This window comes from Leuciscus leuciscus (genome assembly GCF_965113295.1).
Source record: "Leuciscus leuciscus genome assembly, chromosome: 18".
NCBI lineage: Eukaryota > Metazoa > Chordata > Actinopteri > Cypriniformes > Leuciscidae > Leuciscus > Leuciscus leuciscus.
The window spans coordinates 4904833-4930275 of NC_138742.1; the positions used below are offsets into that span (position 1 = coordinate 4904833).

General features: G+C 36.7%; 1 protein-coding gene across 1 annotated transcript in view; it reads right to left on the reverse strand.

The window, feature by feature from the left end:
- Nucleotides 1-7060: 7060 nt before the first annotated feature.
- The window catches only part of LOC309480264 (uncharacterized protein), a gene marked incomplete at its 5' end in the record, with an annotated part of 38322 nt that continues 19939 nt past the window's right edge, over nt 7061-25443 (reverse strand). Inside the window, 2 exons of the mRNA XM_082144676.1 lie at nt 7061-7251; nt 14099-14250. Coding sequence (XP_082000802.1) covers nt 7132-7251; nt 14099-14250 — 272 coding nt within the window. The 3' untranslated portion in view covers nt 7061-7131. The remainder of the gene's footprint in view (nt 7252-14098; nt 14251-25443) is intronic.

Sequence of the window (25443 nt, forward strand, 5' to 3'; positions counted from 1 at the left end):
GACTTTTTTTGTATTCTTAAACTTAATCATGTCATGTTCAATATGGTTTCACAAAGACAGGAGACCTGCAGGTGACAAGTTATTTTCTTAATCTATTGCAAACAAGTGAAATTTAATTCATCTTATGTATCCCTTGTACTTACACTATATAAATTAATACATGATATATCCAAGTCTAAATTAAAAAAAAAACATCTGTTTACACACACACACACACACACACACACACACACACATAGACAGACATTTGCACTGTAATAACAATGGATTTATACATTTCGAACAAACTGCATGTCAAGCATTTTTGTCAGTTCTTTCCACCATGTTGTTCTTGTAGTTTCCACTATGGTTTGCAGTCCTGCATGAGGAGGATCCAGTTGCTCAGAGAAAGCAGTGTGAATGTAGGCTACCACTGACAGAAGAAAATGATCATGGTGGCTCAAGTCCGCAGGAGCAACCTAAATATAACTAAACATTGGGTGCTATTCCATAATTCACTTTTTTTAAAAAGGCTTGAAAAATCCACAGAGCTACAGCGTCAGTGCAGGGAGTCTTCAGGATCCACTGAATCCCCTTTGTGCTTCGTGTGTTGAAAGCAGAATAAAAGAGACTAAAACTGGAAATTATATTATATACAGTAGTATATAATACAATTTTGGTATTTAGATGATTCCTTCCCCCATCCCATCCCATCATTTAATTTTAGCCACGCATGTTTTGTTTTTAAACGTAAAAAAAAAAAGAACTTTTTAAACTTGTTTTTAGCAGTTTTTTTTTAAATCTCTCTTATGAACTTCCCTTTAACATCAATCCAAAAATCAGCTGAAACATGATATACAGATAGTCAACAGAATCTCAGTGCCTAATCTCCACCCAAACGGTTTTGCTTTCTCTAAATTTGTAGCAATATGCTCTTTCCTACAATAAGGAATTTTATTCTTTATTTCACATTAATTTATAAGGAATAAATATGATATTCTCATATCACACGCCTCAATATTATATTTAACCCGTTTTAGAACCTTTTTCTCTGTTTACACAACGATGGGTAAAACTGCATTAATAGAACGGGTTTAACCATTAATAGGCTGTTTGTGGTTTGATAAATTACTTTATCTAATAACATATCTAAAGCACAATATATTATATGACAACATCCCATACTAATTTAGAGAGCAATAATAAACTAAGCATTCTTTATTTTTTTATTTAAAAAAAAAATGTATAGGCTACCCTTTATTTTACCAGGTGATTTCCCATTGAGATATTCAAATCTCTTTTACAAGGGAGCCCTGGGGCAACAATTACACAAGTTACACAGAATCACAGAAACGGACTCCACAAACAAAACAGATTTACAGTACATGTTAAACAATTTAAAATGACATAAAGGGGTCATTGAAAACATGTGCATTTTTCAAATTTGGAACATTTAAGTAATTGTTTAAAATGTTCAAGTGGGATACAAACAGAAAGCTTGGAGCAAATTCCAACACCAAGGAGCAGCATAACTAAAAGCAGTCTTACCACAATGTAATACACAAGTTAATTAATACACAAGTTAATTAGATTCAGATGTAGTGATAATATATAAACGTGTTCTTCAAACGTCTTATTTTACCTTTTAAAAGTGCGTCATAAACGGCCTGGGCTGCGCTTCCCCAAAAGCATCGTAAAGCCTATTTGATCGTAGAATAATTGCCATCAATGGTCTCTATGGTTAACTAGCTCTCGATGCTTTTGGGAGAAACAGCCCTTTTCTGTTGCAACTCAAAACAATTCGAAACAGCGAAATAGTCTCCGGAAAAGTGGTAAAAAGGCTGATCGCTCCGGCCGGTAAACGTCTTTCTACTATCATTGTTCTCTGAGGTGAATGTCTAGGCATGTCATATATATGTGTGCTCGGAGGCTCCACCTTCTTTGAAGTTTAGAAATTTCCTCTGAATCATTTTTCTGTTCAGTCTGTCGAGTAGTGAGGGGAGAAACTAAGATTCGAAGCAATTGAACCGCTCGCAAAATAATTCCATGTTTCGATTCATTTTCGCCACAAGCTGTGACTGACCCCTGCTGTTCAGAACAGTGTATGCAACAAACACTCAGACCAAACATGCATAAAAACACACATAAAGCAAATGTTTTATTAAATGTAAAATCGATCAAATGCAATTAACTAATAATCCAATAAGATGGAATATCAAGTGTCTATATAAATGTGTTCTAAGCGGGTTGATTAACTATGAGGCGCCGTTTGTAAAGCGGCTCACGCTGAAAATAACAGCAACATTTTGTCACATTTAGCTTCAAACTATGTTTAAAAAACTGGTATGAATTTTTGACGGTCACTTTTTAGCACATTTACAACAATATTTGTCAACTTAGAGATATTTTAAATAGTTAAATCTAAATATTAAATGTTACACCTAAATGTTAAATGTTAAATGTTAAATCTAAATGCTAAATCTAAATGTTAAATCTAAATGTTAAATCTAAATGTTAAATCTAAATCTAAATGTTGAATCTAAATGTTAAATCTAAATCTAAATGTTGAATCTAAATGTTTATAATTTATCAGATCGAAATTTGCATATTAGTTAAATATTTAGTTTCACCCGAAACATTTAGATTCAACATTTAGATTTAATATTTAGATTTAACATTTAGATTTAACATTTAGATTTAGATTTAGCATTTAGATTTAACATTTAACATTTAGGTGTAACATTTAATATTTAGATTTAACTATTTAAAATATCTCTAAGTTGACAAATATTGTTGTAAATGTGCTAAAAAGTGACCGTCAAAAATTCATACCAGTTTTTTAAACATAGTTTGAAGCTAAATGTGACAAAATGTTGCTGTTATTTTCAGCGTGAGCCGCTTTACAAACGGCGCCCCATAATTAACAGGGTCGGGAACAGACCACACAATCTGTCTTAATCTTCTCCCACAAAGTTTTATAGTGAAGTTAACGCATCTTCACCTCTTGGGGGGTTTTTTGTGAGAGGAGAGAGATTTTGAGATATATTGACATTTATAGTGCTATTTGGTTAGTTTAGTATTTAGACTAGATTTAATTTTACATATGCTATTGACTGATAGGCGACAGACAGTGAAAGCTAGGATAAATATCATCATCATCATCTTCTTCTTCTTTCGCTTATCCGGGGCCGGGTCGCGGGGGCAGCAGCAGAGATGCCCAGACTTCCCTCTCTCTTGACACTTCCTCCAGCTCTTCTGGGGGGGACACCGAGGCGTTCCCAGGCCAGCCGGGAGACATAATCCCTCCTAGGTCTTCTTCCCCGGGGTCTCTTGTGTACACCTTCCCGGGAAGGTTTTGTTCATTGTCCAGCAACAGTAAAGCTTAACAAATATAACTTAAATCAATGAATGAGGAATTTTTGCACACTTAAGTAAACGCTTATTATTAAAAATCCGTGAATAGCAAACTATAAAGACAATTGTTTTAGCCTACCTTTCGAAGTGATCTGGTCGGGTGCAGCGAATAATCCACTGAAAGAATGGCACAGGATAAAACATAAGACATTACAATTATTATTATTATTTTTCTACCATGATGTTCAGAGCTGTAACAGACTTTAGTTATTCGTTTGACAAACTTTAGTAGCCTAACTGATGAAGTTTTACGAATTAATCCGTCACTGACAGGAGCAAGAAAAGTTTATGAACTGCTAAGGTTAGCTGTCAGCTGAACTGATCCAAGCCCCTGGATCCGGAATACGTTGGTGTGTCATCATCTCATAGTATGGCCAGAGCACTTCTACGTAGTAGGCTACGCAGTAGACATTCTCTGGTATGGCTGCATTGCCACTGGCACACATTCTGTTCACTCTATGCCTCCCGGGTCTCGTGCTGACCGTGCCGAGTTGAATGTTTATTTATGCTTTTTCTCAATCCAATGTATGCGGATGAGTGTGACGAGTTAACGACCATTAGCGGCGGAGAAAAATACATATTGTACATTTAATTCCTTTTCTATGTGCAATTCACACGCTTAAAACTATTAATGTCGATGTCGTCACAAAGTGCTGAAATGTCAATAACTCTATCATCATGACATGGACTATATAGTCAGGAAAAGAAGACCAAAAAGCGGGAATATGTAGCAAATCAAACTTGCGACTCGATCCCGGCCTAATGGTGTCCCGGACCGGCAGCCTAAATAATTTGTAAATAAAACTATTAATGCATTTTAAGTTAATTGAAATAAAGCTGAAATTAGGCTACACAAAACGGGCCTATAATAGGCTATTAATATACAGTAGGTAACGAAAATTGGAAATGTTGCCTTGCAATCGACTGAAATAAGTTGAAGTTGAAGCTCTAGAATTATTAACTGGGAAGAAATAAAAACTTAAACTATACTTAAACTGAAAAATAGCTAAATTATATATAAATAGCCTAATTTAATATATCACAAATTAAACCGGGTACATTGTTACTGAAACCCTGCGGTCGGATTTCAGTCATAACCTTTTACAGTCTATGGTCATAACCTTATTTACAGTAGGCTAGGGCTATATGGTCAAAACAGACACTGAAATCAGTAATAGCAGCATTAGTGTACAGAACTTATGACTAAAAACAATAAATTAGGGGAGCAACAAGGGATGGTTGCAACATGTCATTTTTCTCCAATCAGAAACTAGCTATGACACTCATACTGTACATGCACAGTTAGACCCTCCCACCCACCAAGAAGACAGTAGACACATTCAACCTCTGCTGCTGCATTTATTGAACAAAACTTGTTTTGGAGGTATGAAAGTACATTTTTTCATGAGATATATTTTTGTCATACTGTCCTGACATTTTGTATAAATTAATCAAAACTTACTTAGTTTGAATTATTGTTTTGTTGACTTCTAAGTGACATGGTTAGCATGTGTCAAAGTCAGTGTGTCTATGATGTTCTGTCATGGCTGATAGTGTTGGGGACGGTTGCAACATGTTATAAATTGCATGTTTAATAAAAGTTTGTTGCATTGCAAATTGTTCTATTCTTCCTGTCTGACACTGAAATATGGAGAGATTGAATAGCATCTGTAACACCTGCACACTGAATCTATGTAGGCCTATGTTCACACTACGAAAGAAACAGGGAAAGAGAAAGAAACACTTCAACCACAAGCCAGATTTTCTGAAAGAAAGTGCGGTCATGTGATGCCTGTGTAAAGAGACTGTGCTTTATCCGTGTGATAATCTTTCATGATAACCAAATTCAGACCAATTATTTTCCCTTTATAAAGACTGCAAGTATATATGCGTATCCTAACATTAATCATAATGTGTGGATCTGACTGAAGATCTGCAGTCGAAGCTTCTGTTCATCTCTGATACATCAAACCTGCAATCTCAAATAGAAGCAGTATAACTGTACTTCTTAAAACAAATAAAAATACAGATTATTAGCATCAATACCAGCTTACAAGTAAATATTAATAGTATAATTTGTGTTGTGAAGCTGTAAATCCACATTTTCCTGAAATGTTACTTTGTCTGATTTGTGTGCATGTACTTTTAAATTGAAACAAATGTGTATTGCATCAATAACTGCTGTCATCTTAAACTGTAGACAAATGTATTTAAAGGCCCCCTGAAATCAAAATGTAAGTTATTTAGCTTTTAGTGTTAATGTCAGTCTTAAGGTATTAATAAGCTCCAAAAGATTAAGTGCCTAGATGTGCTTAGATGCTAAAATTGTATTCTCATTATTGATCATTATATCACACTTACAATAGAAAATTACCTGTCAAATAAATGAAACATTATGACAAATTCATTCGAGTTGAAATTGTTTTATTAGCTTACTTCTAGAGATTGCAGTGATGCATGACATGCTGAAAAATGACTTGAAATACTGAAAATAGGTTAAGATGAATGTTACTGTGGTCTAGAAGCACCACTGCTGCTTCCCTCTAACTTTCATAAAGCTGAGGCTAGTGCTTTGATTATTACACAAGTTAAAGCTAGTTTCTCCCAAAATGAATATTAGCCCATGATTTACTCACCCTGAAGTCATCCTAGGTGTGTATGACTTTCTTCTTTCAGACGAATACAATCTGAGTTATATAAAAAAATGACCTGGCTCTTCCAACTTTATAATGGCAGTGAACGGCTGTTTCTGTTTTGAAGTCCATTAAAGCTGACTACAATCATCACACACAGACTTCTGTATTAAAGCAAGGAAGGTACTTTTATTTTAGATATTTAGAATAGGAACAAAGAAGCAAATTACAAGCAATAGGACAAATACAATAGAAAAAATATACAAATTAAATAAAAAAAAATTCAGGCACAATAGCACAGGTTTATGTACCATGTAGTAAGAAAACTTCAAATAGGCCCTACCGAAATTGAATAAAAAAAAACAAAAACAAAAAAAACCCACTTCACTGTGTGATTTAAAAATAAATTGATTTATATTAAAAATAAAAAAAGTGATTAAATCAAAAGCAGTGCTTTTTTAATTAATGTAACAATGAAACGTATTGCAACAGTTTAAGAGGCTGTTCCCTTAGGATAAATCCACGGATCTGATTTTCACCCATTTGTTTTTCACTCGTGTAGGACATACACGGTTTACATTTAATGCTCCAGTCCACATGATGTGCTTTTTGACATAATTGTGTGTGTAGCTGTGAAAGAGAACTGAATTTGCGATCGCATCTGTGCTCATACTTCAGCTGTACTTGCAGCACGAGCATCACACTGAAATAATAACAGCATCTGATAGTTTGGCAGATCATTGGCATCTAAGACTACATTCACACTCGATCCAAATCAGATTATCTGTGATTGGAATCTGATCTAAATGATTGTCTTTTTATTTTCTGGAATACCTGAGGGGTTTCCAACACAGATGTTGTCTTACATGTAGCCATGGTGCTGGACAAAGACATTTGGGCCCGGTTTCACAGACAGGGCTTAGATTAAACCAGGATTAGCCCTTAGTTCAATTAGGACTGATTTAAGTAGCTTTTATAAATGTGTCTTAGAAAAAACATTACTGGTGTGCATCTCGAGACAAAACATATGATCAGATATGCACAAAATCTGATTTGGACTGATATATTGAACAAGGCTAAAGTGATTGTAATGTTATTTCATGTTTTAAGACACTCGGGTCTCCGTGAGAAGAGCTTCAGTGTTTTCTCCACAACCGTTCACGATGACGGACACACAATCACTGGAACTGGATCCCAATTCTTTCTTTCTTTTAAAACACAGGATCTGTAAAGAAAACAACAGAAAACTGAGCTTAGTGAAAAACACAATTACAAGACGACATGTAAACCAAAAATAAAATAAAATGTTGCCAAAGCTTAATTTATACATTTAAAACACATTCTTTGACAATATTTGAAATATTCAAAAACAAGCAAATTATTTACTAAATTAACATTCACTTATTTTTTATTATTTAAACTTGTTTATAAATCATTCTTTCTGATCCACTGGTTTCACACATGAATATACTTGATTTTCAATTAAGGGTTAACTTTTCACTGATTACGTCGACAAACAGTAAATGAATGGTCACCAGTAAAAGGCCTGTTTTTGGAGACAATAGCTCAGTTTACAGGGACACCTTTTGTTTCAATCAAAATTAATTTAATCCAAACGTAGCGTTTACATGAATGCACACACACTGCACGAATATACAGTTTCCCGCTGTTGGCGCATATACTAACCATTTTTCCTAAAATTAGCCTCTTTTCCTTGTTTTAAAGAGCAGAATTAATCAGTATTTATATCAGGTCCTGATTAGGAGACGAGCACATGAACCGTTGTGTCGTGCTGCTTATGTTTATCGAGTGGCTCAAACTCTTTGACCCCGTTTAAATTGAAGAGGTGGACAGTAACGATGTACATTTACTTAAGTACACTTTTAAAGCATTTTTTTATGGAAACTTTTTACTTTAACTTCATCACTACATTTGAAAGACAAATATCGTACTTTGTATTCCTGTCAAGTTCCTGGAGTAGAAAGTAGTGTCAGTCAGGGGATGATTTTTTTTTTTCATCTCTAAAATGTGATTGGTGTTCTGCAGGTGACAGACAGCCTATCAGTGATCACTCTTGTAAGGTCACGTGTCGTGAAGTTCAGAGATTTCCCATCATTCTCTTTGAACACTAATCAACTGGTGGCAAAATGGATGAAGACAGATCATCGGCGCAGTGTGTGTATCCATGGCAGACAGCTCTTACTGTTCTGCTGTGTGTTAAAGCTGTAGGGCTGAGCAAATATGGGCAGAACTCTTTACTGGCCTAGTACTTCAAAAATCCTTTTAAAGGTATACATGTGAATTAAACGTGGCACAATGGCCTTCATCATCCTCACAGTATGCTAATGCCTATATAGCGCAAGGGGATTTCATCAATATGCTGACTGAGGACTGTTGGGAAACTCCAGGGACAGGATGGTTCTGTCGGGAGAGACAGAGTCGTTTGCTCCTCAGTGACACGTCTGTACCATTTGCTTCACAGAACATGTGCTTTCAACTACATACTGTTTACTTACTAGTGTGTTCTAATATGTAACTATGTCATGTTTGGTCTCATCTGACAGCTTATAAACAGAAACGAATGGTGATGAACTTAGAGATATTAAAGTATTCTAATGTACAATATAGGTAATACTGGTTAAACATGCATTGAGGAGAATATGTTAATGTTCTTCTTCCCCTCTTGATCTCCACACATTTGCCTCATCTTTTGGTTTCCTGTCGGTCGGTTTGGTGTCGGTATTTAGTTGGTACTCATGTTGTGTCGTGTGACTGTCAATGCTTTCCTCAGGGTATTAAAAGGGTAACTTGATCTAGGAGAAAGGCTTTAACTCTTCCACTCCCGCACACAACAGTGCATTATTTGTTACAACTAAGTTTTCTATACAGTATGTTGATCCACTCCACTGTCTGTATATTTAAACATGTGACTTAATAAATAACTTTGCCTGCTTTAAAGGCTTTGAGAATCTTTCCTTTTATCACTGATCATGTTGAAAGCTAAAGTGATTATAACTTTCGTTATCTAAACGTTCAGGTTAAATCCTATGTTTTTCCTATCAGTTCTAAGACCTTTAAAGAATAAGAGGTTAAAGAATAACAACAACTTTAATGGAGTCAGATTAATTATATTAGAGTCAGATAAATATTTGAAATATACATGTCATCCTTCAACTACCTTTTGGTCCGATTATTGGTTCAAAATAGCAGCGTAAGCTTCCAGCCTTACACCTATAACTGTGTCTATTAATGCAGATTGTCTGTCGTTCTCACTACTTTGAGGAAATATTTGTTTTACCAATGTTTATGTTACATCAGATCATTCACGCTAGAGCTCGGCTAATGTATACATTGTGTGGGTTTTTCCTGCATAGAGGAATTATGAGGCGGCCGCCTTCGTCAAATTTCGTGCCGCCTCCGGCTCTCGACAAAACTAGGACAGACAGTCATGGTCAGATACACTTTTTCCACCGTGACGGTTCTGTTGCGGTTACTGCTTGTGTCCATTCTCAAACCGTATAGTGCTGCGCGGTCCGCGGGTCAAGTAGCCTAATAAAAAAACATTCCATTCCAATTATTCGAGGGTGGATGACAGATATAATGTGTTGAGTTTAATAAAGACACGGAACTCTCATCACGCTGAAACGCAATGAACGTGCGTCACTCTACTTTCGTTTTCAACAACGTAATTCTCTTCAGGGAAAACAAATCAAGGAAAACATATCAGGAGGACTCGACAATAACGCTTGTCCGGGATCATAGAATGTGTCCGGGACACGTGTGTTTTTTCTTTATTTGAAGGGAAAAGCGAGAGAGAATTGTAGCCCATCTGGACAAATGCCCTGATTAAAACAAATTTTAATATAAAAATAAAAAAATAACTACGGATTCACCGAAAACGTGAGGATGATTCTGTTTTATTTCATTTAATGTAAGTAGGCTACTGACGGTAACAAAGTTGCGCTGTTGAGGCTCGCGCTGTTATTTATAACAGAGTTAAGAAACAATAGCCTAGGCTACACTCGACCTGAGTGATGTTTTCCTGAATGCCATCAAGACTGAAACCGAGACTGATTTCATAACAGTTCAATAAACAAATAGTTAAAATTAAGTCACTTACATTTTAGACGCAATGACTGTTATTGTTCTGTTTCAGCAGCAAAAATAGTTCCAAACAAAGATCACCGCAGAACCATCGCGAATCTCACAGCAACACTCAGCCGTGTTTCATTACTGAATGATTCAGCGTTTTGAACGAATGGGTTGAGTCAAAGATTCAATTACCTATTCATAAACTGCCTCGTTCTGAATAAATCAGCCTTTTGAACGAATCGTTTGAATTAATGACTGAATGGCTCGCTCATTAAGACGGCCGCCTGCCGCCTCCTACTGGCGGTTTAGTTTCAAAGTATCATTCTTTTCAACATTCCTTTTTTGTATATTCAAAAATATTTAAAATAATCTCATTTAATACAGTTATAATTTTTAAATGTAAAGTATTTAATTTGATTGGTAACAGCCTAGTGTCTTATTATTTTAATTGAATATATATTGATCAAATTTAAGAATTTGAAATGAGAAATGGAGCAAACATTTATGGAAAAAATGCCCTTTATAAAAGGTACAAAAAATTATTCTGAGTGTTTTCAAACAGTGATGTAATGAAACATTGACAATTTAAGTTTAAAGGGAGTAAAGCATCTGTTTAGGCTATTAAGGAAATGTAATTTTGCCAAAAGGAGAACTTTTATTTTAAATAAATATTCATTTTTAATTAGCCAAATTCAGTGTGATATGTTACCATCAAGGACTAATTCATGCATTTGCATTCATGCTTAACACTGAGAATATGAATAATTGTAATATGATGATCAGATGCAGATATCTAAATCAAAGATTATGGGCGGTTTGCGGGTGGATTATTTATTTTTAACAGTGGATTGGGGTGACTCAAAGTGCACCAGATTAATGAATTTATCTTTAAAATGTACAAAATTTTCTTCAGGGGGAGCATGCCCCCGGACCCCCCTAGAGGTACCAAGCTCCACCCACAAAAATAATGTGGGAAACACATTAGGCTATATTATGATTTACGAAAAATACAATTTTTATTACCTTATTATTACATTATTAGGATTTTACCACCTCCGCCTCATTTTGAGCCAGGAAAAACCCTGCATACATGCACTGTTATTGATACAGTTTCCATGTGTTCACCGCAATATATTAGAAAAATACTCGGTAAATAAATTAGTACAAGTAAAACAATCAGTTTGTTGATGGACATGCACTTGTTAATGCTGATGGTGAGGAATTACAGTTGCAACATCTCATAATGTCCCTCAAACTGAGTAGTGTATCACTGAGAAACACTGAGTCCTGCTCGAGTCGTGCTTGCGATGGAGGTTCGGGTTGAATAACTAGTTCTTCCAGTGTTTCATCATCGGACTCGTGCTCGCATTGATATGGTAAAATCGACATCATTGTTCGTTACTGTGTTTAGTTTACGGTGTAGGAAGCCTCAGGACAAGCAGAGCTGACGTTTTTATGGCAATGGACATTTTTGTTTTTGACATGCGTGCTGTACGCGGTAGGCCAATCACAACAGACTGAGCTGTCTGGCCAATCAGAGCAGAGTAGCTCGCAGAAAGGAGGGATTTAGAGAGATTGATTCATCTGAGGAGTCATTTGAGAATCATTGAAAATGTGATGATGTGCACATGTATATTATGAGGAAATTAAACAGTTTTTTTTTTTAAACCTTTGATGCATGTAAACCTGTTGTAGGAGACTCCAAAACAACATTAGGAAACTTTAAAATAGCATAATAGGGGCCCTTTAATAAACTTTCCTTTTGACATCTTCATTTTCAAGGCTCTATATTCATGGGTTTCATCAGGTCCCTTTCCACAGGTGTATAAAATCAAGCACCTACATTATGAATGCAGACTGCATTGTGCTTGATTAATACACCTGTGGAAAGGGACCTGATGAAATCCATGAATAGTTCAATGCCACAGATATGGAGATCTCAAAGCAGCTCCATGTTCAAATGGTTGAATTTTATTTTACCCATTTTCAATGGTCAAGAACCAAATGTGGCTCACTTTGCACACAGCTGATACTTATTGCATTTAAAGAGGAAGAATAAATATTGATGAATGAAACTAGAAATGTATCTGGTTTCCCTCTATGAAAAGAATTACATAAAACACACTTGTCTGAGGTCAGAAACCCACAGAAGATTAGGTTGAGGTTAAGCTGATACACATTACCTTGCTCTCAAACATGTATGTAGAAGAATCTTTCTTTGCATCAGTTTTAGGGATATTTGGATTGTTCATTTTAACAGCTACTGAAGCTGGGAGCAAGAGTATAAAAAAATATGCATTATCGTAACCACACCTTACCACATTGACATCCCAATATCTATGATATTAAATATAGAACCTTAAAAATGAAGATTCCCCCCCAAAAAAAGGTTTCATAAGAACAAGAATCTAAAAGGATATGAAGATATCTTTAACACTTCATGAATTAAAGACATGTAAACTTCTGAATTTCTTTTGTTCATGGCACTCAGAGGTGTGTGTGTTGTGTGCAGTTGTTCTGATAGAGGGAAACACAATGACTAGAAGCCAGTGGCGGATTCTGCTAAACAATTTTTGGGGGCAAACAAACTGAATTATTAATGCATAATACTTGTGTGAAAGCTTACAGAACTTTGTGTGTTTAAGTGAATGTTGGAATATATTCTTTTTTTAAAACTTTTTTTTTATTAAATAATCAGCATAAGCAGTAATGAATAAATGGAGCATTATAAGCCTATATATACTTTTATATATATTCTTGCGAAGTTTAGTGGCTAATGTCAGATGGTTTTGCCTCAGACCTCAGTGTATAGCTTTATGCTTCACTGTGTTTGCTGCTAACATCATGACAGAGGGAAACCCCGACCCGTAGTGCATTTCCTCTCTTGTAGCGTACAAAAACACAGAACAGATCAGATGTGTGCATAGTCTGCTTCTTAATTAAAAAGGGGGATACCTGGCAATTAACAGAAGGTTCTTTATTAATACATATACTTATAATTTTGTTACTGTTATTTTACGACAATACTAAGAGCAATGTGTAACATATCAGATTTAGTTCTACACTCATTTACTTTTGTTTCCCACTAAATAATGTTTTTCACTAAATGTTTAGATTTCATACCATTACTGTGCACTCATGATATTAGAGTAACTTTTGCTGCTGAATTATTGATTAATCTCATTTATAATAGGATTTTTCTAAATATTCCTCTTTAAAAGAAAAAAGTATTAGCTTTATGCAAAGTGACCCACATTGGGTTTTTGACCACTGAAATGTGTGTAATTGACTAATTTACTCATAAAGCCGCATTAAAGGGATAGTTCACCCAAAAATGACAATTCTGTCATCATTTACTCACCCTCAAGTTGTTTCAAACCTGTATAAATTTCTTTTTTCTGCTGAACACAAAAGAAGATATTTTGAAAAATGCCTGTAACCAAACAGTTGATGGACCCCACTGACTTCCATAGTATTTTTTTTTCCTACTTCTTTTGTGTTCAGCAGAAAAAAGAAATTTATACAGGTTTGAAACAACTTGAGGGTGAGTAAATGATGACAGAATTGTCATTTTTGGGTGAACCATCCCTTTAAGATCTCAATATCTGTGGGATTGAACCATCGAAGGCCTTTAAAGTGAAGATACCAAAAGGAAAGTTTGTTAAACTGTTATGAAGATCCAAATGATCAGATCGTTTGAGTCAGTCTTTAGTGATACAGAAGTCCTGAGGGCGACATCTAAACTGTTCTGGGTTCAGCTGCTACTTTTACTGTTCAAATGTTTGAATTACTCGTAGATTAAAAATGTATGAGATCTATATTAGGAGCGAAACGCCACTCATTTTTAAGAGTTGCTCCTAAATTTCAATGTTAATAGAAACTTTTAGTGGAAAGATTTTTATGAATACAGACTCAGATTATTAGAACCCGAGATAATGCATATATCCATAAATAAAAGAATAAATGTAAGTAATACTTGCCCTCCTCCATCTACAGAAGCAGCAAAAAAACAAGATGATGAAGATGATGAAGACTGGAATTAAAGCATAAAGCCAGTGTAGGTCAGAGGAGCTGGGAGGTGTTGGGCTGGAGGAGGAGTGTGGAGGAGCTGGACTGGAGGAAACTGGAGCTTCTGGAAGAGACAACAGGAGCAGAAACGATTAAGAGAATCATAAACAGTAAATCCAAAACCACAAATTTCTCACAATCTGCCAAAAGTCAAGCCTTTACTCTTTCTTTCAATATATTAAAGATCTGTGTGTTTGCAGAAATAATGCAATTTTCTTCTTTTCCATATCATTAAACATGTAATTATTTACATTACCTGAATGTTATCACTTATAATTGTTTTCAACAGAGGATTTTTCCAAAAAGTATTTGCTTGTTTGGATTCATTTTTGTGGTGGGATATATTTTTCTGTATATTGTTTAGTGTTTAACGTTTATCTGAGTATTTTTGGGTTTATTCTTTGTATTTTGGATGCATCTGACATTTAACTTTATTTGTCATATGATGAAAGTTATTTTTTCCAGTGTTTGAGAACCCTGTGATGTAAGGTTAATATAACTGTAGCTAAAACAATATTTCGTTTTATAATTTTGTATGCATTGTTATTTTGATATTGGTAACTAAAAGTTCTATAGATCTTTGATGTGTGTGGGGAGGTTGCTGTGTGCTGCAAAATGGCCGAGTTGGTGTCCTCATTCATCCATCACAAAAACACAACTCAGACATTTGGGGGAGCAGTGAGCACACCGACGAAGAGGGTTCGAAGACAGACACAGACACAGACACACACACATACATATATCAGTGGCGGCTGCTGGTGTTTCAAAGAGGGGAAGCTCATTTTCGGCCTACATCATAAAAAGTGTCCATTTATTTATACGTAAATTCTGCCCTACGTTGTCGTACTAAGGCGTCTTTTCCATTGACTTGAACAGTGTCCTCTCAATGGCCAGCAGAGTTAGATATAATTGTATAAATGTAATAATATAATAAAGGTATAAATAATAATATATTAAGTATAATAATACTACTAATATTTTTTTTAATTATTTTAATAATTATTTTTTAATTATTACTACTAATAATATACAAAATATAAGTAATAATATAATAAGGATATAAACGTATAATTGTGTGGTGTATTATGAAAGTTGGCTAGCAATTTCGACAAGTAAATACCAAGAAATAGGTTGCAGCAGTTTGTCTTTGAAAAATGCGCGATGGGACTGAGCTCGAACAGCTTCAGCGACTTTTTATTGTATGAAATCGCTGTCAATCAAAAGGAGATGCAGCCTTTCGACAGACCCTCCAATCATCACACAGAAGCCCGGAGTCCAGGCCAGCCCACTCCTCCATTCACCCCCAGAGACGCTGAGCGTCCGCGGGCGGGACATAATCGCAGCATTTATCCAATGACTGTCTAGTTTCGATCGAAGCACTGGAAAAAACTGTGCAGAGCAGCTCCACTGAAGTCAATGGACGCTTAAAGGGATAGTTCACTTTGAAATTAATTTTTGGTATGTTTTAGCTTACCTCAAGGGCATCCAAGATGTAGGTGTCTTTTTTTCCGCAGTAGTTTACATTTTTATATTTTTAGGTCAAACCGTTCTTGTCTGTCTGTCATATAATGCAGGTCGATGGTCACTTGTCTCAAACAGCATGCACAGAGTCCAAATTAAACAATTCCCCGTCGTCCAAATTAAACAATTCCCCATCGTAAGTACACATTGATGGCCTAAGACACGAAACGAGCGGTTTGTGTGAGAAAATGGCTGTGTATAAGTGGTAAAAACGATATAAATACTGTTCGTTTTCTCACACAAACCGCTCGTTTCGTGTCTTAGGCCATCAATGTGTACTTACGATGGGGAATTGTTTAATTTGGACGACGGGGAATTGTTTAATTTGGACTCTGTGCATGCTGTTTGAGACAAGTGACCATCGACCTGCATTATATGACTGACAGACAAGAACGGTTTGACCAAAAAAAATTAAAAATGAAACTACTGCGGAAAAAAAGACACCTACATCTTGGATGCCCTTGAGGTAAGCTAAAACATACCAAAAATGTATTTCAAAGTGAACTATCCCTTTAAGGCCAATTTATACTTCTGCGTCAGGTGCGCGTAGAAGGTACGGCGTAGCATACGCATTGACGTGTACCATACGTCGTACCCTTCGCCGTACCCTGACGCGCACCTCCTCAAAAATGTAACTACGCGTCGCGGCGACGCGGACCGCAAGATCTGTGATTGGTCGGCTGGATAGCATCGCGTTTCCTCCTACGCATTTCCGGAATGATCTTCTGCACTCTGCACCGCCCGCCCGCCATTTTTAAATTCCGAAGATCAGTGAAGAGCCATGGAAATAGACCAAGTGACCGAGAGATTGCTTGAAGAAGTGCGGAAATACAGCCATCTGTATGACTCCTTCAGTCGCCATTGCTCAGACAGCCGCGAGGAATGTAAACACAGTGGAACATTAAAACCCACCTGCGCCAACTAGCGTTTCGGCGGTGTAACTGCAGAGCAACACAGACATTCGCAGAAGTATAAATGCTCACGACGGCGTCGCCTACGTGCGTAGCCTACGACGTACACTACGGCGTACACTCGACGCAGAAGTATAAATTGGCCTTTAGTCTCAGCCTCAGACGTCACGCCCACGGAACGTTGGCTAAACGTCTGATGCATATGGCACACTTTTCTGGAAACACTTCAGGAGTTTCGAAGTCGCGATCTGATTGGTTGAAATCTACAGGATGTCCGGGAGACGTGAGTGTCGCGTTCTTTATCTGTCCGCCTGGAAACAAATGTCATGACGCCAAAACCCCTCGTGGAAGAAGAAAGCCGTTGTTTTTACAACTGTGACAATGAGCGCTTACCACGATCAACTAAACGCTGTATTTTCAAAAGTATGTGAAGTTCGCGGCTCCATTGATGCAGTAAACTTGCACAAGGTTCTTGAATTAATAATTTATTAGATGCACGCCGGTCTGTTATTGTAGGGACATCAACATTATATTGTCACGCCCCTAAATATGACGCGGTACAAAACAAACTGTGATTGGTTGTGTGTTACATGTCAGTCAAATGTCCTCTTGGGCGGTCCTTGGCCAAGAAATGCTGCAATAGAGTCCAGACCTTCTGCCGTCAGTCTGAAGGTCTGGCTATGCGAGACTAATGGACGCTGGGCTTCAACAGGGAAATGCACTGTGACGGTGCGGGAATGTATGAGGATCGAGTCAGCCGACCTGCTATATGTAGCTGATTCTGAACGAACTCGTCTTTGAGATGAACGTGTTCTAACGCATTTTTAGATAATAAAAGGTTAACACAATAGTAGGCTAGGCTACATTTGACCATTATTTTTTGACATTATAGGGGAAGCCGAGCTTCCCTTGCAGTCTTAAAGAAATCCCCACTGATATATATATATATGGGTGATTCTCCAACTACAGGCACTTTTGTGTCCTTGGCCTTTTTTTGTAAATAAATAAACAAACAAGTGAAAAAATAAACCGTCATTATGAAGTTCATGCTCCTACATCCTAGTAACCACCAAATCTTGCCCCTTTTTTTCTTTTAAAAATGCTTTTGCAAGGCTGTTTATTAGCAGATTTTGCAGTTTTATGCTTGTCCCCAACCCAGACTGGCCCTCTTTGAATGTTAGAAAATTATATTAAAGGGTCGATTTAAAAATATTTTTTAACATGTTTGTCTTAAGCACAAATAAAATAATATCATACCATCGAAATTCCATATGTATATCATAATTTTAAACTATTTTTGGAATGAAATAAGTCTGTCCCCAGGTTTTCCGTTATTTCCACCTCCTTCAACAAAATCCACTTTAATAGATCCACCTTAAATATTTTATTTACTTGGTAATTATGGAAATAATAGTGAAAAGGACTATTAGTTGAAGATGAAATTTCAGGCACATGTGCTCTTCAGCACAAGATTTTATTCAGCGTCATTTCCACCTTGGCTGTAGTTCGGTTGAATTATGTACAACAAATATGAAAATAATGCATTTATGTTTATTACGAGTAAACAACATAAGTCCAAAAGTAGCTAAGCTTGACATGAGGGTGTGCTAATATTGCAGAAAAATTGCTAAAATGTCATTTCCACCTCTGAGAAGTTACAGGCGTAGCTTTGGACATGATATATTTAGTTCTTGTGCGCTATGCATGTTCTCATGACATATTTGTGCTTTTGGACTGAGAACTTTATATATCACCATTCCAGTACACTCTAAATGTATTTTTATTTATCTATATTTATATGAATGTTTTGAGCAGGTTTATATAATTTGCATATCATTTGTAATCATTTTTTTTAACTATTAGGTATACTGTTCAACTCATATGTTAAATAATAAAATACATGGTTAAAAATATTTTCGACTGGCAATTTAAGTAAAAATAAACAGAAACAATCTTTCCACCATATACCGTAATTTCCACCACTACAGTTTTTAAGAAAAAAAAAAAAGAATAACCAATGATGTGGATCTAAATGTATTTTAAATCAAGTAGTAATAGTTCATTACTTACAATATGTGAGTGACTTATAATAAACATAGACCTGAGCAAAAATGAGATGCTGTGGGCAAAAATCCCAACTCGTGGCATTTAGCAACTTTAAATAAAAATGCATTAAGTTCATGAAGTATTAAGATTTATTTTATTACATGATTAGGTAGCCATTATGTTGTTGACTGATACATAATCTTATATAATCAGTTTTACAATATTATATTATAATAAAATACATAAATTGAAAAGTGGTGGAAATGACATCTTTGAAAGCGCTCTTCAGAAAAACTGTTAAAAATAATAATAAACCATGGAATTCTAAAACTGTCCACTGTTATATTGTGTTAGAAGACAAATGAATGAAGCTAGGAAGATTGTTTTAAGAGAGTGAATTTTCCATAAACTCACAGTGCCAAAAGTGCTCCTAGTTGGAGAATCACCCATATATATGTATGTATATATATATATATATATATATATATATATATATATATATATATATATATATATATATATATTCTAGTACATTATGCAAAAAGACGTTATAGTAATATACTTACTGTTGACCACAAGTGTAGCTTTCACCTCACACACGTTGTTTCCAAACAAAGCTTCTGCTTTATAGAGTCCTGATCTGGAGATGTCCACATTCTGAATGATTACAGATAAACATCCTTTTCCAAATATCAGTGTAACTCCAGGTGTATCCACAACAGCACATCCTTCATGAGGGGCACACTTCTGTGCGATCAAAGATAAGTTTTTCGTAGTTTCTGTGATGCTGAAAATGATCCTCAGTCTATCGGCTTTCTCCGCTTTATCCATCGGGAATGGCAGTGTAACGTTTTCTCCATGGTTTGCCTCGATCTTCGACCCATCAGCAAGTAAAGCATCGACTGTTAAACAGAAAGAAAGTGTTTAGGATGACAATCAATGCTTTAGAATAATGAGCGATGAACTTGACATTAATTTTACAGTAAAATAAAAACAAGCATTCGACCACTCTCTACGGTACCGACCTGAAAACAACACTAGCTGAACTAACACAAAGACAGTGGAAATTAATTTCATATTTAACAAAATTGTGGAGATTCTCCAAGATATTATCCAGAATAAGTAACGCAGCGGGGTGTCGTGTAGCCTTTAAGTCTGTTCCTTTCCGGTTATTCCTTCACAGAACGCGCGACGGGGGAGTGGTTTCAGCATTTTGCTGTGTACATCACCCTGGCCTGTCACACTGCAGCTTGAAAGCGTTGCTCCGTTGCTCTGTCGAAAGGCAGCTTAACGATTGGTTCCCCCCGGTGTGGGCGTGGCCTAAATGCACTCTGTACTTCCGCACTCTTGCTCATTTCTGGCACCGACTCACACAGTGAAGATCCAGATCACAAAAGGTTCTCATTCTGTCTGTCTTTTGCACATAACGCTTTGCGATCATGAGCCTTCATCGTAATTTATTGGTTTAAACCGTGGTTACAAATAGTATATTCTTACTAACCTCTCCTCTGGTATTTTAAATCACTGTATCGGCTAGTAATCAAAAAGTCTGTTTTCATAAAGGAGCTCAAAAGCTTTCTAGTGCCCAGCCCTCACAAACATCTTCATACTGTCTCGTTAAGTACAGTTTTATCAATGTTAGGATATAAATTAGGTAAAGTATTTCAATACAAACATTTCATTTAAATATGCAATATGTCAAAAAAGTAGGTTAGAAGAAGTAGCCAATAATTCCGCGCATTTTGACAACCCTAGCAGGCACATACGCAACAAAAATATATCATTAATGTTACTCCAATAATTTGATCTAGTGTAATTATGAATTACAATTATAAACACAATTACAAATATCAAGATTGATAAAAAACAAAAGCTTTTTATTTTTATTACACATGTAATAGCTGTAGGCTAAAACAACACACATTTAATACTGTCGAATGTTAAAATCATTTACTTACTCGTGGCACTGAATAATGTTGCCAAAGAGAAAAGAACGATTGTCGAACAGGCTGAATCATGGCGGCAGAAAACAACCTCCAGTAATGGACTCCAGTTCTTCCTTGGTGACTCTCTCTTGAGCCATGTTCGCTTTCAGAAACGCGCCCCTGATTGGTGTACTTTTGAGTGACTCACTGTACAGCCAATCGGTGGACACCGTTCTAGAGCCATCCGGTTTCACTGGGAGATACCCATAGACAGTATAACGCCCGTTTCACACATAGCCTACTCCGCTTGCACTGCGTATTTTTTTTCCGTACCCATGTTAACAGGTTAGAGTGCTGAGTTGCATAAAAAAAAGCCTGATCGTATTACCTAATTTTATGATGCTGAGTTCAAAAATAAAAAAAATCAATAAAAACTTACCATCATGAACACACACACACACACTTCTTCACATATTCCAATAAGTAATTGAACAATGGGAAATTATGAAATTGTAAACTTTCTAAAATTAAGATCAAGTTTTTACAAGAATAGCCTATGTCATTATTACAGATATCATATTACGTTACATAACACATCACATTGCAGTCAGTTATTGTCTGTTACCTGGCTTGCGTCTATTGCAGCAGACATCTAATCCAGACATTGTCCAATCATCACAGCCAGAATCAGAACCCATAGTGTAGTTCAGCACTAGACTGAATATCAGAAAGACATACAGTCCTCGGAAAGCAGTCAGCATTTCTTCCTACACACAAAAAAAAAAGAAAACAATTTACCAACTAAAGGACATCATTAAGTAATTATTGTTTATTAATTAATTAATATGAATTAACTGCATATGTGATATACGGGAAAATATAAGCACTAGCTTTTTGATATAATAATATTATTATTATTAATTCATTATTATTACTAGGCCTATTATTAATTTGTCAACAGTGTAAAACAAAATCCACAAATGCTTAAATATTTTTTAAATGTAGCCTACACGTTAATATGTTACCGTAATACATTACAATTATTAATATATTTCTTATTAATGAATTAGTCATGAATAAATTTGTTCTCTTACTGTTTTAGTGTAGTGGTCCTGACTCAAAGAAAACACGAACTAAGATGAGAATCTCCACTCCGCTCAAACACTCACACAAAACAGTTGACAGTAGGCGTGGCTTCTGTGAGCAAAATGACACGTTCGCTTTCTTTCTCTCTGTTCTATCTTTACTTCGTCTTTGTCATCAGTTGCCGAGTGTTTTCTCCTCACACATTTTCATATCGAGCTTGGAGTGTTACCGCGAAACATAATTAGATACAGGAAAAGCGAAGATTTGATAGATAGATCGATCGACGTTATAGGAACTTGTGATCTGAGCGCTTAAGCCGAACGGAAACCCTTTACATTTGTAGATCGAGCAATGCAAAACTCCAATAACGCTGTCTCACGACCAATCGTTTTTCATATCATATATTAATCTATTAACTTTACCCAAAAACATTAGAATAAATCTATAGCCTACCGAATGATAATATGCGTGTTGGATATGATTGACAGATTTGCTCTTGTTTGATTTAATTCTGATGTTCTGATGATGAACTATTTCATTGAACCAACGTCACAAGAAAAGCAAGCCATTACTGTCATTTTGAATTAATGTTCATAAATTCAGCTGATACAAGTAGCCTAACTTCTATATGTGTACACTTCAAACACTTCAATATACAAACACTTGTAATAAACCTCAGAACAGCCCTACGGTGGTCAAAGAACAGCCAGTCGGTTTAATCAAAGAGAATTTACACTTTATTTCAAATAGAGAGGCTAAAACTCATCCTACGGGTACAGATAAGATAGGGAGCCAGGGAAGAGAAACACGGGAAACTCCGCAAGGCACAACACTTCATATACACACAGTGAGTTTTCACGCTCAATACGTCACAGTGTTTGATACTCAACATAGCACCCCAGCCTGCACAGCACACAGTGATCACACGTAAGGCGTGTTTCCTCTGTTCTCAATTCCCCAACCTCCCTCTTTAACCCGCTGTCCGTTACACAATACACAGTCAAACAATTCAAATAGGAATAGATTAAAAACACTTCCCTCCCGTGGGGCAGAGAAGACTCATCCGTAGGGGGTGAGTAGTGATCGCAGCAACCCGTCTTCTCACCGAAGACGTCACTCTACCGTCCAGGGGCGGAACTTAAAGTTCATTCATAAAATCCTTCCGTCGTATGCATCAAGGCATTCATAACGTCTCAGTAGCACGTGGGCATTCATTCATAGAATCTCGGTAGCACGTGGGCGTCAGCCGGGCAATAGTCTGAGGTAGTCGGTGACACTAATTTCCCCCCTCTACAACTCAACTATCTCACCCCAAGGCAGCTAGCTAACTAGCTATCTTCATCTCCGGAGGACCTACTGTCCCCGAGAGACAGCCAAAACGTTCTCAACAGATCACCACACTCAGCGTCCCCCGGTTGCACCACACCTCTTTTTTAAAGTCCCTTAAATTTGTCCTCCCTTCACAGGTGCCTGCCATCAAAGCAGTCATGTAATCAGCCAATGACGACACACTACACACTTATACAAACACTTCACAATAAAGCTTTCATTTGATAACATTAGAGACCAAGCAATGGACTAATAACGATAACATCTACAGCATTTATTAATCTTAATCAATGTTAATGTCAACATAGCCTATGATTCAGAAATTAACGTGATTATTTTTATTAGGCCTTACATTAACAAGGATTAATAAATGCTGTAATAGGCCTATTGTTCATGGTTAGTTCATGTTTGTTAATACATTAAATACCATTAAATATTGTAACTGTAACTGGCAAACAAATCAGACGAAATCGGACGGACAGTTGCAGAAAGTCATGAATCAGATTGTGAGCGCAGCAAGCTGACTCACTAGCTTAGGACTTCAAAGTTCTTTTGTACTCAACACGAAACGTCAAATAAAAGTCTTGAATCCAGAGTTCTTCGTTTGACGGTTTAATTATGAATCTCAAAAACATAAAAAATTAAAACTTAGGATATTTACTTTTCTTACAAATTAAATGTACAATTACGTGTAGGTCAAAAGACTGTGTTGCTCCAAAGTCCAGTGGCTTCTGACTGTTTCGCGGGTACTATTTCTTTCATACTAAATCTAACAGCCAATCAAATTACATTATACTAAATCACTGGTTAACTGTTTACATTCCAATTTCTACGTTTTATTTGCAACACAGGTTTTCTCAGGTTTTACAAAATAAACTAAAATATTTTTACTTCCATAGAAATGGCTTCAACATATCCCGGTCCCTAATTGACTAGGCCTTAACATATCAATTATCAACTTAAACTTAAACTGAAGTCATTTAAACTCTTACATTCAACACTTTCTTTAATTCCTTTTAGCAAGAATCTTCTTTTCTTCATAGGCAAGTATTTAAGGTAAACGTTAACTGGAAAGTATTAACATACTTGACAACTAAATACTTTTCATAGACTATTCAAATGGTAATTTGTACTCTATTCAAGTCTTTCTCTTCTATCTTCAGTCTTCTCCCTGCAACAGACAAAGTTTAGTTATTGGTCTTTGAATGATACTGATCTTCGTCCGAACCTCAGCACTTCTGACAACGCCTTTGGAGTCAGGTATCACTCTTATGACTCTGCCTAACATCCAGGAGTTTCTTGGCAGAAACGAATCTGCGACGAGAACGACATCTCCAACCTTGAAACTTCTACTTAAGCCGAGCCATTTTTGCCGTTCTTGCAGAAGCGGCAAGTATTCGTGAGTCCACCTTCGCCAGAACAGATCCACCATATATTGTATTTGTCTCCAGCGTCGGCGGGCGTAGACATCATCCTTAGTAAACACACCAGGTGGAAAACTAGGCTGTGTTTTCAACGCAAGCAGATGATTGGGCGTCAGCGGCTCAAGGTCGTTTGGGTGATCTGTGTTCGTGGTTAAGGGTCTCCCATTGATGATGCTCTCAACTTCACATAGGAGAGTGTGTAGTCCTTCATCTTCTAAGAGCTGTTGCTTCACAACAGAGCTCAGCACTTTTCTCACGGTGCGAATTTGTCGCTCCCAGATACCGCCGTGGTGAGACGCAGCAGGCGGGTTGAAAATCCATTGCACACCCTTTTTCATCATTACTTCATTGATACGAGACTGATCCAGCTCTGCCAATGCCTCACGCAGCTCTCGTTCAGCGCCGACAAAGTTTGTGCCATTGTCAGAACGAATAATTGACACTTGACCTCTTCTGGCTTGAAAACGCCGTATGGCATTAATACATGAATCGGTGTCAAGAGAATGGGCTACTTCTATATGCACTGCCCTGACAGTTAAACATGTAAAGAGCACTCCATAACGCTTAACCTTTGCACGTCCTCTTCTGACCTCGAAAGGTCCAAAATAATCCACACCCGTGTTGGTGAAGGGTGGTTTGTCAGGGAGCAGACGGTCTTGTGGCAGATCCGCCATTTTCTGCTCTCCTACCTTTGCATGCAGTCTTCTGCAGAGGTTGCACTCTGAAATCACTTTTCTTGCTGCTGCATTGGCTCTTGGTATCCAATACCGTTGTCGCAATATGGCTAAGACATGGTTCCTACCTCCATGTCCACACTCTTGATGGATGTGGTGGAGAATGAGGTGAGCTATTCTGTGCTGTTTATGCAGAATGGCAGGATGCTTGGCCTCCTCAGGCATCGCCGATCTGTTCAAACGTCCTCCTACTCTCAACACATCATCTTGCAAATATGGATCCAGTTTGAAGATAGAACTGTTCTTTTTCACACGGGAACTTGCCGACTGCAAGGCTTGTA